This window comes from Heloderma suspectum, chromosome 6, assembly GCF_057233095.1.
Source record: "Heloderma suspectum isolate Gila_16-S chromosome 6, 16-S_ref, whole genome shotgun sequence".
NCBI classification, from domain to species: domain Eukaryota; kingdom Metazoa; phylum Chordata; class Lepidosauria; order Squamata; family Helodermatidae; genus Heloderma; species Heloderma suspectum.
Genome location: NC_139463.1, coordinates 100,017,742 through 100,033,820, shown reverse-complemented (window position 1 = coordinate 100,033,820; position 16,079 = coordinate 100,017,742). Strand labels below are relative to the sequence as shown.

At 46.5% G+C, this 16,079-nt stretch overlaps 1 protein-coding gene across 2 annotated transcripts; it reads left to right on the top strand.

Moving 5' to 3' along the window:
- Positions 1-2,160: 2,160 nt before the first annotated feature.
- Positions 2,161-15,794, top strand: LOC146342067 (T-cell-interacting, activating receptor on myeloid cells protein 1-like). 2 transcript variants are annotated; one of them, XM_084805577.1, is made up of 4 exons: positions 2,161-2,281; positions 10,514-10,804; positions 13,224-13,512; positions 14,644-15,794. In XM_084805577.1, exons 3-4 carry the CDS (start codon positions 13,293-13,295, stop codon positions 14,742-14,744), a joined length of 321 nt encoding a protein of 106 aa, XP_084661703.1. In that variant the 5' UTR covers positions 2,161-2,281; positions 10,514-10,804; positions 13,224-13,292; the 3' UTR covers positions 14,745-15,794. The 2 variants fall into 2 exon arrangements, with proteins under 2 accessions (XP_084661703.1, XP_084661702.1); XM_084805576.1 differs by lacking the exons at positions 2,161-2,281; positions 10,514-10,804 and adding an exon at positions 12,912-13,004.
- The last annotated feature ends 285 nt before the right edge of the window (positions 15,795-16,079 follow it).

Genomic DNA, 16,079 nt, shown 5'->3' with positions numbered 1-16,079 from the left:
CGTATGGCATCTTTGTAATATTTGATTTATTGATCCATATAAAAGCAGAACATAGTGGAAGTAAAACACACAACAAGAAGCAAGTGGCACAGCCACTAAAAAAAACCCAGTTCAGGCATTCTCCTGAATGTGTGAGGGCTCCAAGTGGGTAGAGGGTCAGGACCCTGCTCATTGGCCCTGCTGCCCTCTGTTCAGACTTTGCTGTGTTGAATTGGCCACGTCTGAAAGGGAGCTCTGCTCACATTCACTTGAATGTTAGTAGAACATTGCTAGCAGTTGGGAGCCTTGATATGGTGTAATGGCTCCCGGCCTGTAACCAAGTCACCTGTAGTTTTAGAGGGGCCTAGAGATCCACAATGCTTTGCTTTGGTTCATTATTCAGTCCAATTTCCTTGCTAGTGGGCTTCTGAGCTTGTGAGATGAGTCGAAGGTCAATATCACTGCCTCAGCACATTCCATGCTAACGAGCTACTATTTATCTTACCAGGGCCTAGGAAGTGCCTGAGAAGTGAGGCTCTGTTTAGGCTCTGTTTACAGGTGTCTGTGCTGGGAAAGTTCTGACTGTTTTCCCTCTGAACAAGTATTGTTAGCCTATTTTGGGAAAGTTGCAGATGAACGCTAATTAACGCTTGCTGCTGTCAAGCTGCCTCACTGCTAACATGTATGGTATAAAACCCATTGTACCCCTTGGTTCTGGGTTCAGAGAAGCTGTCTGATCCAACCATTGGGTATGCCTGTGTGCTATAAGTACTCAATAAAGTCTCCTTGTAAGCAAACCTGGATCTGGCTTATCATTATCTTGGCACCTCCAAACCTTAGCAGCCCACAGCCAGGGCATACATATGGCAGGGCCTGTGACCATGCGGAGAATTCTCCTTGTGTGCAGGCAAAGACAAGTAGACCTCCTCTTCAGACCTGGCCGATTCCACAAGCCAGTGTGCTGTGCTCCTCTATTTGTGCATGGGAATGCAGAGCTTGCCTAGAGCTGGGCGGATGCCTGTGACAGCTGAGAGGACAAGTGCTGCTTCTCTCTCCTTTCACCTTTCTTTGGCACAAGAAAGCACAGGGTGTTAACCGTCACCAGCAACTGGGAGTATGCTCTATCCCATCTCTTTCCTTTTACAGATCACAACATACACAGACCCAGGATCTTCCTGAGAGCCTCTGAGAGAGTTGCTGTTGGAGGAAATGTCATTATCCATTGCGAAACCCAGAGCCAATTCTTCATGCTTTGCTCTTTCGAGAAGGTTGGAGGCCAGGTGCATGATCACACCGTGGAAATGAGTTTGAATATGGAAATTAATTGGAGTGTAGTGGCCAAGTTCATCATCAGTAATGCAAGCCGGGAGCATGGTGGCATATACCGCTGCATTTGTTGCAAGTTTAATCACACCTGCTCGCAGCCCAGCAATCCTGTAGAATTGCTGATTCAAGGTAATGAAGATGGATTTGTGTGCACCACTCAGTGTCCTGCCTTAGTCTTAAATGTGAGTTTCAGTTGAATTTTTGCTACGATGTCTGCCGTGTCTTCTATACAAAGACTACGAGGTTGTTTATTCCGGGCAGTTGAAAGGATACATTAATGGAAAGTCTCTACTGGGGGATCCATTGCAAGCACTGGAAGAAGCAAACAAAACAAAACAAAAACCAAACATCTGCTTTTCAAAGATTTTTCAGAGCAATTCCTTTGTGAAATTGGGCAGAGGGAAACCACTGACTAATTGGGGGGCAAAATTTATTATTGAATCTCAGGGGCTGGGACCTGAAAGTCAAAGAGAATTTTTCTCCCTCTGAGAAATTGCCAAAATGGCTGCTCCAAATTCATGCCTGAGAATTTGCGGGTGTTTGGAGTGGCCACTTGGTGCACACCATTAAACAAAGACTCCCAATCTGTTGTGCTTGAAGATTCTTTGGCAAAGTTCTAGACTGAGCTGCGCTAAACTAAGGTTGCATACCCTGTTTTGAACCGGTGAGAGTTGTCACATCCTGGGCTGAGATATCTCGTGGGAATATTGCAACCTTGTCTGCAAGTTATAGGAAGGGGGCAGCTTGGCAGTTAGCCAGTTAATGCATAGAATTTTGGGTATAGTGAGTCTCAGGATCTCTATAGCCTACAGTTTCCTGCTCCTCCCCTTCCTTTCCTCCTCCCTCTTTTTGCCTTCCTCCATTGCTGAGAGGACATGTTGTCTTCTCTCCTGCTGGTGTTAATGGAACACAAAATGGACTGAACAAACTGCTTTTGAAACCAAACACTGTGCCTACATTATAAGAAAGATTACTTGTGAGTAAAACTGTTTTCTTTCTTTACTAAAGCAAGGCGTGGACTCCTTTTTTCCCTCTTGTGTGCTGTGGGACTGGTAAATGGCCTTTCTCTTTGCCTTTCTCTGCTAACTGCCTTTCTAATAAGAGGCTGCAGTGCCATATAAAACCCAACAATATCCAAAGAAAAGGGTAAAAGAATTGGGTCCCAGAGTGGATAAAATGTAATTAAATTTGTTGGTTTAACTGGAATTTGTACAGTGCTCCAGATATGCTGAGCTTCAACACAGGTTACATATTGTTTACCTTGATTTTTTTTTTTAGTCCTGGCACTTGAGTGTACTGGGCAAAGGAGAAAGTTCTCTTCTGACAAATGTGCGTTCAGTTAATGCTGGGTGAAATAGTTTGGGAGCCTGAAGAGGAACGTTATTTTTCGGAGAAACTTCAGCTCAGGTTTTGCTTAATTGGACCTGGAAAGGGCCCACAGGCCTTGTTTTCAGCCAGTTTCACTGGTAACACGTGTGCCTAGAGATCAGCCTAAAGATGTGGCATTAGCTGGAAAACTCAACTTTTCTTTTTCATAAAAAAAGTGTTTTTCTAGCCATTGTCATTGTGAAGACACATTTTAATGCCTAGGAAGGACCTAGAGTATTTCTACACCAGCCTAAAATCCCACATTTAAATGGGGCTTTAGGCTTCCGTTTTAAATGCAGGATTATGATGGACTCCCTTTATAAGCACTTGATGTCAGGAATGAATCTGAGCGTGTGGAACATGTGGCAGCTCAGATTCGGAATCAGAACGGGAACAGCAAGAACAGAGGGAGGCACTCCCCCTAGTGAGCTCAGACATGGCAAAACTTTCCTCCCAGGACTTTGACACACACATGACCCAGCCTGAATGAATGGCTCCCCCATCCCTCCACCATGAGAACTCAAGTTTTGGAGGAGGAGGAGGGCAAGGGGCATGACTTGAGGGCTGCTAGAGTCCGTCCCGGAGCGAAGCAGGAAAAGTTAGGGGCAGGGCTCAGACGCTCCGCCAGCAGCACCAGGTTGGCCACTCGTGGAAGCCAACGTAGGAGGGAGCCACCCTAAGGGAGGGGCATCCCTGCAAAGCAAGTCTGGCCATGACGTTCATGCCTAGACTGCTGGTAACTTCTCTAGCTTCCACTTTGTATCCTCTATTGATATTCGTAAATGTGTATGTTAGCTGGTTCTATGCAGTCTGAGGGTTTCCTAGAATCTGCATTTGTAAGGAAGCTAGTTGTTTACTAATAAATTAGTGTTGGCCTGAAGCTTTGTTTCCTGGAGTGTGTTGATTGCAAAGGGAGAGAGCGAAGGAGTGTGATGTTTACTTCCCCCCCTTCCCCCCCTCCGTTCCCTCCTTATCTGTATCTTCCCTATGGTTCATTATACAGCCCCTAGATGGCGCTGTGGTCTAGCTCCTCTCATTGCCGGTTTTCCTCTTTGCATGGAGGGACCTCAAGTGGAATTCAAGCCCTGTAATTTGATAGCTCATTATCTCTGATCTCTTAACAAATGGAATAAAGGTCATTTATTGTGGGAGATGACCTGGAGGTTGATGCCGTCATCTAAGGGACTTGCAAACTTCCATGAGTAAGCGATCTCTATAGCAGGATATAAGTTCTGTGTGAAGAAGTCCCTAGTAAACTCTCAGTAGGCAGAAGAGCTTTTGGGCAAGATTTCCAGTGATCAGCGGAGAAGGATGCAATGTCTTGTAGAATTCCTTGAAGCTCCCATGGTGTAGCGAAATACTAAATTATGCAAAGCAGTAGCAGGAAGTGGGACCTGCTAGGGATGTACGAAAGTCACTCTTTCGCGGATTCATTCGCGGCAGGGGGGAGGCGCTCCGTCCCTCCCCCCAGAATCCTCGACTGGGGGGAGGCGCTCCGGTCACCCCCCCCGGAATCCTGCCTGGCTGGCTCCGCCCCGCAGCAATTCCACGGAGCCACCGGCTGGCTCCGCCCGCTGCCAGACATCCGGCCGCTGGGCAGCAGGGATGCAAATGGTGGCAGCCGTAGCCGCCGCCACTTGCGTCCCTGTATTGAGCCATGATAGGCTATGTAAGTATTTACGTAGCCTATCATGGCAGGCTAAAAAAAAAAAAATCGTGTGCAAATGGCGGCTATGGCGGCCGCCATTTGCGTTCTGTATTTTTCGCCGTTTTAGCCTACATAAATATTTACGTAGGCTATTACGGCGAAATAAAGGGGAATGCAAATGGCGCCCACTAAGCCATTTGCGTTCCCCCTTTTTTCACCGTAATAGCCAATTAAATATTTATGTAGGCTAAAACGGCGAAAAATACAGAATGCAAATGGCGGCCGCCATAGCCGCCGCCAATTGCGTACGCGTTTTTTAAAAAAAAGCCTGCCGTGATAGGCTACGTGAATACTTACGTAGCCTCACGGCCTCCGCAGGGATGCAAAAGGCGTCCCTGCGTTAGCCGTGATAGGCTACGTATTTACGTAGCCTATCACAAATATGAAGAAGAAGCGAATGGCGGCCGCAGGGGAGCCACCATTCGCAAGTCAGCGCCGACGGGAGCAGGTAAGTGCTCCGTTTCGCGTGACTTTCGTGGGTTGGGGGGGCGGGGGCTATCTCTAATCTCTGCTGTAGGTTTTGTTGAAGTGCAAATAATCCCTCTCCCATAGTACTACTTTTCTATTCAGCTTCACAGTGGATGACCTCGGGCTCTCTTTGGTAGAATTTGGAATACATATTTACCTGGGAACACTGGCAAGCAGGCCACTAGAGTAGTTTTCGTAGAAATGTGCCTTTTTTTTTAGCACACACAAAATGAATATTTGATATTTATTTTATATTTTAATATATATTTTTTCAGCCACACCACATCTGCCAAATTTCAGACAGTGTTTAATTAAACAAATCATAGAATCATAGAACAGTAGAGTTGGAAGGGGCCTATAAGACCATTGAGTCCACCCCCCTTCTCAGTGCAGGAATCTAAGTCAGAGCAACCCTGACAGATGGCTGTCCTGCCTCATCTTGGATGCCTCCAGTGTGGGAGAGCCCACTGCCTCCCTAGGTAATTGGCTCCATTATCATATTGCTCTAACAGTCAGGAAGTTTCTCCTGATGTTCAGCCGGAATCTGACTTCCTGTCACTTGAGCTCATTTATTCCGTGTCCTGCACTCTGGGATGATCGAGAAGAGATCCTGGCCTTCCTCTTTGTGACAACCTTTCAAGTACTTGAAGAGCACTATCGTATCTCCCCTCAGTCTTCTCTTCTCAAGGCTAAACATGCCCACCTCTCTCAGTCTTTGCTGATAGGGCTTTGTTTCCAGTCCCCTGATCATCTTCGTTGCTCTCCTCTGAACCCTCTCCAGCTTGTCTCCATCCTTGTTAAAGTGCAGTGCCCAGAACTGGACACAGTACTCCAGATGAGGCCTAACCAGTGCTGAGTAGAGGGGAACTGGTACGTCACAGGATTTGGAAGCTATGCTTCTATTAATGCAACTATTAAACTTCTACTAAAGTGTAGCAAAGTGGACATCATTATCTCATTTATATTTGTATATGCAGTTGGTGATCTGGTCGGGCACTGGAAACCACCTTGTGAACCCATAGCCCCCCCCCCCATCTCCTCCATAGTGGCTTGCCTAAGTCTCTTGGGGGTGAGAGATGGAGAGCTTGCAGGAGTTCCAGCACTACCAGCCTTCTGCTTGCCCCTGCTGCCTGCCTGCTGGGACCTGGGGGCCTCTTTCCCAAGCAAGACCGATTGGTGCTGCCTCCTTAAGGCAGCAGCAGGCTGCTGGTGGTGTAGCGCCCCGGCTGTTTCCCCCTGCTCAGAGATGCCTTGCAGTGGCAGCAGATGGCGGTGCTGGAATCCGCTCCCACCTCAAAGTGGCCCCACAGAATGCTGCCCTGATGTTTCTGTGGAAACAGAGACTGCCTGCCTTGAGTCTCAGGGGTCACCACACAAGCAGGGGAATCAGTGGAAGAGGGGTCAGGCGCTGCAGCCTCTGCCTGCTGCTCATCCCCCCCCCCGAGGATCTCCTGCTCTTGACCCTCCACCACGCTGAGGACATCAGACACCTCTGACGTAACATCCATCAGCGGCCTCCCTTCTCCTGCTACAGGAGGAGATGGTGCTCCTGTGGCAAGAGTGCGACTGCTGCCGCCTGCACCAGCCTCCTTGAACAGTGGCCTGCGGGCACCGCAGCTTGCCTCTGTGCTCTGCTGCCCTGCTAGACCAGGACGCGCCATCTGGCCTGGGGGAGAGCCAGCTTGCCTACCAGTGCTGCTAGTCCCAGTGGCACCTCGGCCACCCCCTTTTATAAATATATATAAAAAACCTAGACAGAATGAAAGTAAGGGCAAACTATGGTTGAGAGAGTATTGAGAAGGGGGGAAGCTAAAGAATGAGGCAAAGCAACTAAAGTGAAATTTCCTGTTTTTTAAATGAACAAACAAGAAGAATGAAGAAGTAAAACCTATTACAGAAGGGTGGGGTGGCGGGAGACTAAGAACCAGGGAGGAAACTCAGACTAAGTACTAAATGTCTGGTCTTTTAAATGACGAATCTACAAAAGAAAGAAAGAGAATAGTTGAATTAATAAAGAAGAAACATAAAGCTGCACCCCCCCCCCACATCTCTCTCTAACAAAACCAACCACCACCTAACCAGCATGCTCTCTCTCTCTCTCTCTCTCCATCTGGACTGGGGAGAGCCAGCTTGCCTAGTCCCAGCACCTCGCCCACCTCTCTCTGCCCCTGCCAACAACACCGTGAAGATGCCTCATATTGGGCTTGCTTGCTTTGCCACACAGCATAGTATTATATTATTTAAATAATAGGTGTTGTTAACTTAATGTGCTTTGCCCATTGTTTTTGGAAATGTGGACTGTTTGCCACACACTGTTTGCTTGTCCACACAGCACAAGTATGCGTATACCCACATACACGAGCAAAAGAAAAGCAAACACTGAATTACCTACAAGCAAAGGTGGTGGGCTGACTATAATCCTTCCTAATAGCAGAGAAAAAGGGTTTTTTTTTGGGGGGGGAGATAAAAAAGGGAAAGGGAAGGAATGCAGGATTTGAGAAGGGGATGGTGGTGGAGGGGAGCCAAGGACAAGAAAGAAAGAAAGAAAGAAAGAAAGAAAGGAAATCTAGGCAGAAGCAAAGTAAGGGTAAACTAATGGTTGAGAAAGAATTGGGAAGGAGGGGGGGGAAGCTAAAGAAGCAACTAAAGTGAAATTTTCTGGTTTTTTAAAAGAACAAAGAAGAAGAATGAAAAGGTAAAACCTATTACAGAAAGGTGGGGTGGCGGGAGACTAAGACCCAGGGAGGAAGCTCTAAGTACTAAAGGTTTGGTTTTTTAAATAAAGAGCCAACAAAAGAAAAAAAGAGAATACAGTCAGGGCCAGAAATATCGGAACAAGGATAACTGTATTGGCAGTTAGCCTCTGTATACTACCACATTGAAGTTGAAAGGAAACACACCCAGATGGGAGTGAAGTCAGCACTTTCAGCTGTAATTCAAGGGGTTTGACAAAAGTGGGGCACTAACCATTCAGGATGGACAGCAAGCGGCACACACACACACTCATCTTTGGTGGCTCATAAGTAATGGAACTAATGGCTGACAAGCAGCTGCATGGCCAGGTGTGGCCTGTTTCCTGGGTACCCCATGACCAATCAAGCAGACAAAAGGCCTGGAGGTGGTTCTGAGTGTTACATTTGCATTTGGTAGCTGTTCACTGGAACCCCCAACATGAGGTCCAAAGAGGGGTCCATGCGAGTGAAGGTGGCCATCATTAGGCTGAGGAAACAAAATAAACCCATCAGAGAGATAGCAAAAACATTGGGAGTGGCCAACACAACAGTTTGGAACATCCTGAAAAAGAAGGAATTAACTGGCAAGCTCAGCAACAGCAAAAGGCCTGGAAGACCACGGAAGACAACGAAAGTAGATGACCGCAGAATGCTGCTCATGGTGAAGAGGAACCTTTTCACAACATCTAGCCAGGTCAAGAATGCTCTTGAGGAGGTAGGCATGTCATTGTCAGCATCTACAGTCAAGAGATGGCTTTATGAAAGTAAATACAGAGGCCTCACAACAAGGTGCAAACCACTGGTAACGCTCAAGAACAGACAGGCCAGATTAGCCTTTGCCAGCAAACACCTAAAAAAGCCTGCCCAGTTCTGGAATAAGATTCTTTGGACTGATGAAACCAAGATTAACTTGTGCCAGAATGATGGGAAGAGAAAAGTATGGAGAAGGAAAGGAACAGCTCATGATCCAAAGCATACCACATCATCTGTCAAACATGGTGGAGGCAGTGTTATGGCATGGGCATGTATGGCTGCCAATGGAACTGGGTCACTGGTGTTTACTGATGACCCGACTGCTGATGAAAGCAACAGGATGAATTCTGAAGCGTATAGAGCTATACTTTCTGCTCAGATTCAGCCAAATGCTGCCAAACTGATAGGATGGTGCTTCATATTGCAGATGGATAATGACCCAAAACATACAGCAAAAGCTACCCAAGAGTTTCTCAAGGCAAAGAAGTGGGATGTTCTTCAATGGCCAAGTCAGTCACCTAATCTCCACCCAGTAGGGCATGCTTTTCAGTTACTGAAGACAAGACTGAAGGCAGAAAGACTCACAAACAAGCAGCAGCTGAAGGCAGCTGCAGTGAAGGCCTGGCAAAGCATCTCAAGGGAGGACACTCAGCATTTGGTCATAGAGAGCTTTGGCTATTGGGCGGTATAGAAATGAAACAAACAAACAAACAAACAAATAAATAAATAAAATGCCCATGGGTTCCAGACTTCAGGCAGTCATTGACTGCAAAGCATTTTCATCCAGGTATTAAAGGCAATCCTTAAGTTTGAAATGATGTTGGTTTGTTCCATTACTTATGAGCCACCAACGATGGGTGTGTGTGTATGCCACTGGCTGTACTTCCTGAATGGTTAGTGCCCCATTTTTGTCAAACCCCTTGAATTACAGCTGGAAGTCCTGACTTCGCTCCCATCTGGGTGTGTTTCTTTTCAACTTCAATGTGGTGGTGGTGTACAGAGGCCAACTGCCAAAACAGTTATCCTTGTTCCAGTATTTCTGGCCCTGACTGTAGTTCAACTGGGAAGGAAGAACAGCACTAGTACAACCCACACACACACACCCCTCTATCCAAATGACTTCAGATAGAGCCCTCCAGTAACACCACCAGAATGATCTCTCTCACAATGAGCAAATGCAGCCATTTCTCTTCCCCATCCTCCACCACCTCTGTCACTGATTGGAGACTGCTGGGTTCTGTTCAGCCCTAATTCGCCAAAGCTCATTCCCTCCTCTTCTCCCTCTCCCTGATCTCTCTCAAATTGATACATTTGGAGCCACTGTGTCTGGGCTGCTCAGAAGGCATCAGAAGAGCTACGAAACTCTGAGGCGGACAAGGCGCCTCGATGATGAGCCACTTTGCTTGGGGCACCTTGGTGCTGTTCTGATCTGCCTCATATCATGCCGAGGCACCTCCAAATCAGCCTGCTTCACCTTGTTATTCAGGCTTGGACCAAAGTGGTGAAGAGCCCTAGTTTGAAGGGGGGTGTGTGTGTGTGTGTGTGTGTGTTTGCAAATTCACTGTATTATTAATTCAGGGTATGCTTTGGGTGCTTTTTTGTTATAAGATCTGGGCTACCTTGGTGCAGATACTCAGTTTCTGCTTTCAGTGCATTGTCCACCCAGGCCAGTCCATGCTCTCATCGCATTAGATTTTAATGCCTGGATGGATCAAAAACTCCTGGCTATTTATGAGTTATGAGGATGCTCTGCAGGCACCTGAATGGAAAGCTCAGGGCTGAACTAGATGAGGCTCAGGAAAATACTGATTATTTAACTTAACTTATTTCTTGTAGCAGACTAGAGGTTCTCTCATGCCACACACTTTGGGAATTACTGATCTAAACATTGAGGGCTGGACTAGACAATGTTTACTTTTAACTAGAGAGAGGAGAAGTTCTGGAGTTAGCAGGACAATGAAAGTTGCCATGTATGAGAAGGGGGGATTGAAGGTGTGTAGCAGGCTGCCACACCAATATACTATCAAGTGCACTTCTTGATTGCACAACTTGACAATGCACTGGGCTTCTTGTATGTTACTGAATGCTTTAAAATCCCCCCAAGATTTCCTGAGTGTTGAACAGAATCCATTTTGTACATTTTACAACAGAATTAAGGATGTCTGCCTTCTGCTCACAGATCCTGACCTACCCAGGCCAAATATCTCCCTGAGCTCCAGCAGAATGGCTCTTCTGGGAGACAACATCACAATCCAGTGCTGGAGTAAAGGGCTGATCAAGAAGTTCTTTCTTCATCAGAATGGAGATCATGAGATACCACTATCAGCGGAGCCAGATGGGGACATGGCAACGTTCCTCCTCAGCAGCTTGACCTGGGAGCATGGAGGAAGCTACCACTGCATCTACAGCCCTTTGTCAAGGTCTTTCATTGCCTCAAAGGCCAGCAGTGATGTTCACCTGTACCTATTAGGTGAGGGTTGTTAGTATTCAGCATCTACTTTCCTGTTGCAGTAGGGGCAGCACTGTTGAAGCGCTGGGAATCAGGCTTCCGTACACCCTCTGAGTTTAGTCGCAGTCCTCACAGTAGAGGGTGGGGGGTGGGGGTGGGGGTGGGGGTGGGGGTGGATTTTCCCAGCAACACTATATCACTGTGAGCTATCCCTGTTGTAATGCCAAGTATCTGGGGGCAGCTTGGTCTTGAGTAGACAATTAAGACCCATTAACTGTACAGAAGATCTGCTGCTGGTAGAGATGAAAACTTCTAGAATTGGACATGAAGGTCCAATTACATTAATGGTATGCTAGAAAGTATGAGGAAACCACTTCGCTCTGTCCCACTTTCCTTTAAAAAGAGGCCTTTCATTCCGCCTCTCCAATATTTATTTTTTTAGCACTTAAGGAACTCCCTGTCACTATGACTCAGAGTTCCCCAAACTGACGTTATTCTGTTGCCACCAGCACCAGTTCACTTTAAGGCCTCCTAGTAGCTTTGTATCAGAGGTTTGGATATGACATGGGCAGGAAAGGTAATGCATAGGTCTGTATTGCCAGGGGCCAATGTGCAGGCCTAGCTAGTGGAAGAGGCTGCTCATAAACAGAAAGGGTAGGCAACCTTCGGGTCAGGCTCAGTGTAGGGTCAGGTTGTAGGTCTTAAAGGGTAGCTTTAAGTTGAGATTTCATTTTTAAGAGAGAGTTTTCATATAGTTGAACACACAGGCACACGCACACACACACACAGTGTAAATCTAAAAAGTGCACACTGTGCCAGGCTCAGTGACTCAGCCCCCTTCCATTTCCAGGGGAGCTCAAACCACATCCTTTCCTTCACACCAACCCATTGTCCCCTCCAACTATCCATTCACTACTGTCCTCTCTCCTGATTAGAAATCTCCATTTCCAAGGGGCTCAGTTGACCTAGATATCCAGTCAGTGGAAACTAGAGCAGACCTGTGGTTGAGTCACACTCTTCCTTGATTTTTAAATGTGGGTTTCTAATTTGATTGGCTCTAGCTAGAGCCATGCAAAGATTCAGACTTATGAAGGAGCTGTGCTCACTGAGTGTGAGGAGCACATAGGCTGCTGAGCGTATGTGAAACGTGATAGCCAGCTGAAGAGGCCTAAGGGCCATAGCAGAAGGTGGACATGCCAGAGACAACTGGGAAGGAACACTGCAAATAGAAGTTTCTATGCTAATGCTAGAAGCCTCCAAGCCAAGATGGGAGATTTGGAGTGCTTGATTTTAAGGAAGAACTTAGATATAGGGGGAATAATAGAAACCTGATGGAAAGGAGAGAACCGCTGGGGTATGGTCATCTGCTGGATATAAACACTATAGGATGGACAGGGAAGGGTGTACTGGAAGTGGTTTTGCACTGTATTTCAAAGACGGCATAGTGTCAAGTAGACTATGAAACCTAAAAGAGTTGACTCCTCCACCGAAACACGGTGGGTGACAATACCTGGCTCCAAAAGTAATTTAGTATTAGGAACATTCTGTTGTCTCCTGGAGCAGAACACTCAATGTGACCTTGAGATAGAAAATGAAATCAGGGGGGCATACCAATGAAGAAGTGTTGCAATAATGGATGACTTCAGTTGCCCCCACATTAATTGGATAGATGTTCCACTCACAACAAAGAGGTTAAATTTCTCGAAGTCTTAAATCACTTTGTCCTAGACCAGTTGGTCATGGAACCGATCTGTGGGGAGGCAACCCTGGATTTAATTCTTAGTGGTGCTGTCCAGGACCTAGAACGAGTGTGAGTGTTTTGAACCAATTGGAACCAATGTCAACAGTGCTATCAGATTTAATATATATATGTAAATGGAAAATAGGCAAGGAAGGCCAACACAGTCACTTTTGACTTCAAATGAGAAAACTTCTCTAAAATGAGGGAACTGGTAAAAAGGAAGTTGAAAGGGGAAATCAAGAGGCTTAACTCTTTCTAAAATGCTTGGAAGTTACTCAAAACCACTATAACAGAAGCTTAGCTAGAATGTATACCACAGGTCAGGGAAGAGTCACCAGTCCAAGAGGTCACCAGCAGTGACCTAATGAGTAGTGCTTAATGAGCAGTGTCAAGGAAACTTAGAGAAAATAAGGATGTTGAGAGCAGGGCTTACATGCACACCCATGTCTCCTTTCCCACTTTAGCTCTACAAATGAGCAGGTGAATGCCTAAAGAATTCTTTGCTCTCAAGGGAGGCAGAGTTGTTGTTTTTTCTTTATAATTTTGACAGCAGACTCCACCCGAGTCTGTAGATGTTGAGGATTTGGCTGAGTTCCTTTCAACAGCAGGAGCTAGAAAGGTTGGGGGGAAATGATCTGGGCTCAGTACAGGGCCCAAATAGCTGCAGGCAACTCACTTCCTGTTTTCTTCTGTACACAGATCCTACCTTACCGAGGCCTGCCATCTCCAGTAAACCCAGTAAGTTAGCTGGCTTTGGGGAAGAAGTCAATGTGCGGTGTGAAACTGAAGATGGCCCTGCTATGTTACCTCTACAAGACTGGAGCCACAACTGCACAGTGGCCCATGAAGCCTGACTTTGACGTGGGCGAATTTTCCATTAGCAACATCAGTTCAGAGCACGAAGGCAACTACACCTGCACGTATGTGTTGACTGAAAGGCCTTTTCTGTCCTCGGCACCCAGTGATCCCCTGCAGCTTCTGGTATCAGGTGTGGTATATGACTTCCCTTCAACTGCTTTACTGCTGTTTGGTTTAGGTGATCTTGGAAGCTTAATTAATTACCTTCAGTTGTCTTGGAGACATGAAATTCTCAGAGGATTAAGCTCAGAGTGGAGCGCAGAGGTAGCACAGCTGTCTGTGCCTTGAACAGCAGGCTTCAAGGGGGGAAATCGCCAGCTGTACCTAAGAGAGGGCCAGGGGTTCTTCCCTGCACCCTACTGAAGATTCTGCCATAGTTTGCCAGCAGCAGAACTGACTGTCGTTCACCAGTAGAGCGCCTGCTTTGCATGCAGAAGTTCTGAGGCTTCGCCTATCATAAAATATTTATCTATAGCATGTTAATGATTAGTCAGTATTAGCCTGAGGACTGTCCATAAGAATATAAGAACATAAGAAGAGCCCTGCTGGATCAGACCAAGGGTCCATCTAGTCCAGCATTCTGTTCACACAGTGCCCAACCAGTTGTTGACCAGGAACCAACAAGCAGGACATGAGCACAGCAGCACCTCCCCCCCTTGTTCCCCAGCAACTGGTGTACATAGGCTCATTGCATCTGGTACTGAAGGTAGCACATAGCCATCAAGACTAGTAGCCATTGATAGCCTTTTCCTCCAGGAATTGGTCCAACCCCCTTTTAAAGCCATCCAAAATGGTGTACATCACTACATCCTGTGGTAGCGAATTCCATAGTTTAACTATGCGCTGTGTGAAGAAGTACTTTCTTTTATCTGTCCTGAATCTCGCACCAGTCAGCCTCGGTAGGATGACCCTGGGTTCTAGTATTTTGAGAGAGGGAGAGAAATGTCTCCCTATCCACATTCTCCACACCATGAATAATTTTGTACTCCTCCATCATGTCTCCCCTTACCCTCCTTTTCTCCAAGCTAAAGAACAGTATTGTAGGGTTGGGAGAAAAGGGGTTTGGATGGTGGCTTGGTAGGGGGCTCAGAAACTGGTTTGGATTGGTTCCGAAATAATATTTCATTATTCTGGTAGTGTGTGTGTGTGTGGGGGGGATACTTGAGTTATTCTGAAGCAATCCAGCTTGAGTCTAGGGAGCTCACCCAGTACTTTTGATCCCAACATTGCTTCCTTCCCCATCCCACTCCTCTCATTCCAGAGATTCCAGATTGCTTGCAGATCAACGTAATCCGCTTTGCTGTAGGAGGTTTTCTCATCTTCCTCCTCATACTGCTAGTGATTGTAGACCAGCGCTTCTGAAAGGAACTCAAGTGAGAGACTCTCTCTCTCCCTGTCTCTCTCTGTTCCTTCCTTTTCCAAAGAAGAAGTGACCCTGAGTTCCAGACACCTCTGCAAGAGACTCCAGCTCAGTGATATAGCAGCTTCAGGAGGTCTCATTCTCTGGCATCTTTGCGCAAGTTCCAGGACTTGGAAAGAACTTTGCCCTGTCCTTGGATAATCAAAGCCAGTTAGAAGAGGCTAACTGGACTTGGCTAAAGGGACCAAAGATCTGACTGGGGAGAAGGCTGACAAAGAATCATGCAACTGATTCCAGGCAACCAAAGGCACGTGTTTCTCATACAGCAGCCCTGTGTCAATAGGTAATGGCATCCCAGGGTAACAGTATCCAGGGTCCCTAAAGTTCGGTCTTTTCCCATATGAGCTTGACTGAGCACTCAGATTTTCTGGAGAGGCACCCCTGCACATCCCGCCAACATTAGAGCTGCATTTGGTGGGGATGCAGGAGAGGACCTCCTTGGTTCCACTTGCAGACTTTGGAACTCCCTTTCCTCATTTGTCTCACCCTTGTATTGATGGCCTTTCACTGCTAAGTTGAGTCTTTTCTTTTCCAGCAAGCTTTTGACCTGCTGGGTTGATAAACTGTCTCTTGCTCTCTCTGGGTGTTTGAAGGGAGCAGTTTGAGGGAGCAGTTTAATGTTGATGCTTGTAGTTTTATTGATAAGGGGCTGAATCTAGACTAGGTTTGTAGCACTGAGTTTCCATTGAAATTAATGGGACTGAGGTCACGACTAACTTTTTGCACTGATGTCAGTACTAACTAATTGCAACTGGCATAGATGGAATGCCAGTTCAAGTCATTTGTAGCTCTCTCTGGTGTGTGTGTGTGTGTGTGTGTGAGAGAGAGAGAGAGAGAGAGAGAGAGAATGTGCTTGCTGCTTTTTATTGTTTTTCCTTTTCTTTTGTTTTTATAGTTTTGTTTTCATTTGTTTCCTGATTACCATGTTGGGCACTGTCAGTGTAAACTTGGGATTAAAATGGTTGCAATAAACAAACAAATATTTGTTGTTGAAACTGAGGGAGATTTCAAAAGCACTTTATAGGGCAAGTTTAAAGAAAAGGAGTCAAAAATCACACCAGGGATGCCCCAACTCTCGCGTGACTCTTTGCATCCCTTCCATTATCCAACGTTGTTTAAAAAGTGCTTGTTGGGCCCAGGATATCCTGCTGGGAAAAATGTTAATGTTGCTTGAAGTGTCCAGTGTCTATTCAAGGCACGTGAGCTGCCCAGGGTGGCCTGCTCCCTCCCTCCCTCACTTGTGAACACAGTTCCTCCTGTACACCCAGATTTCAGTT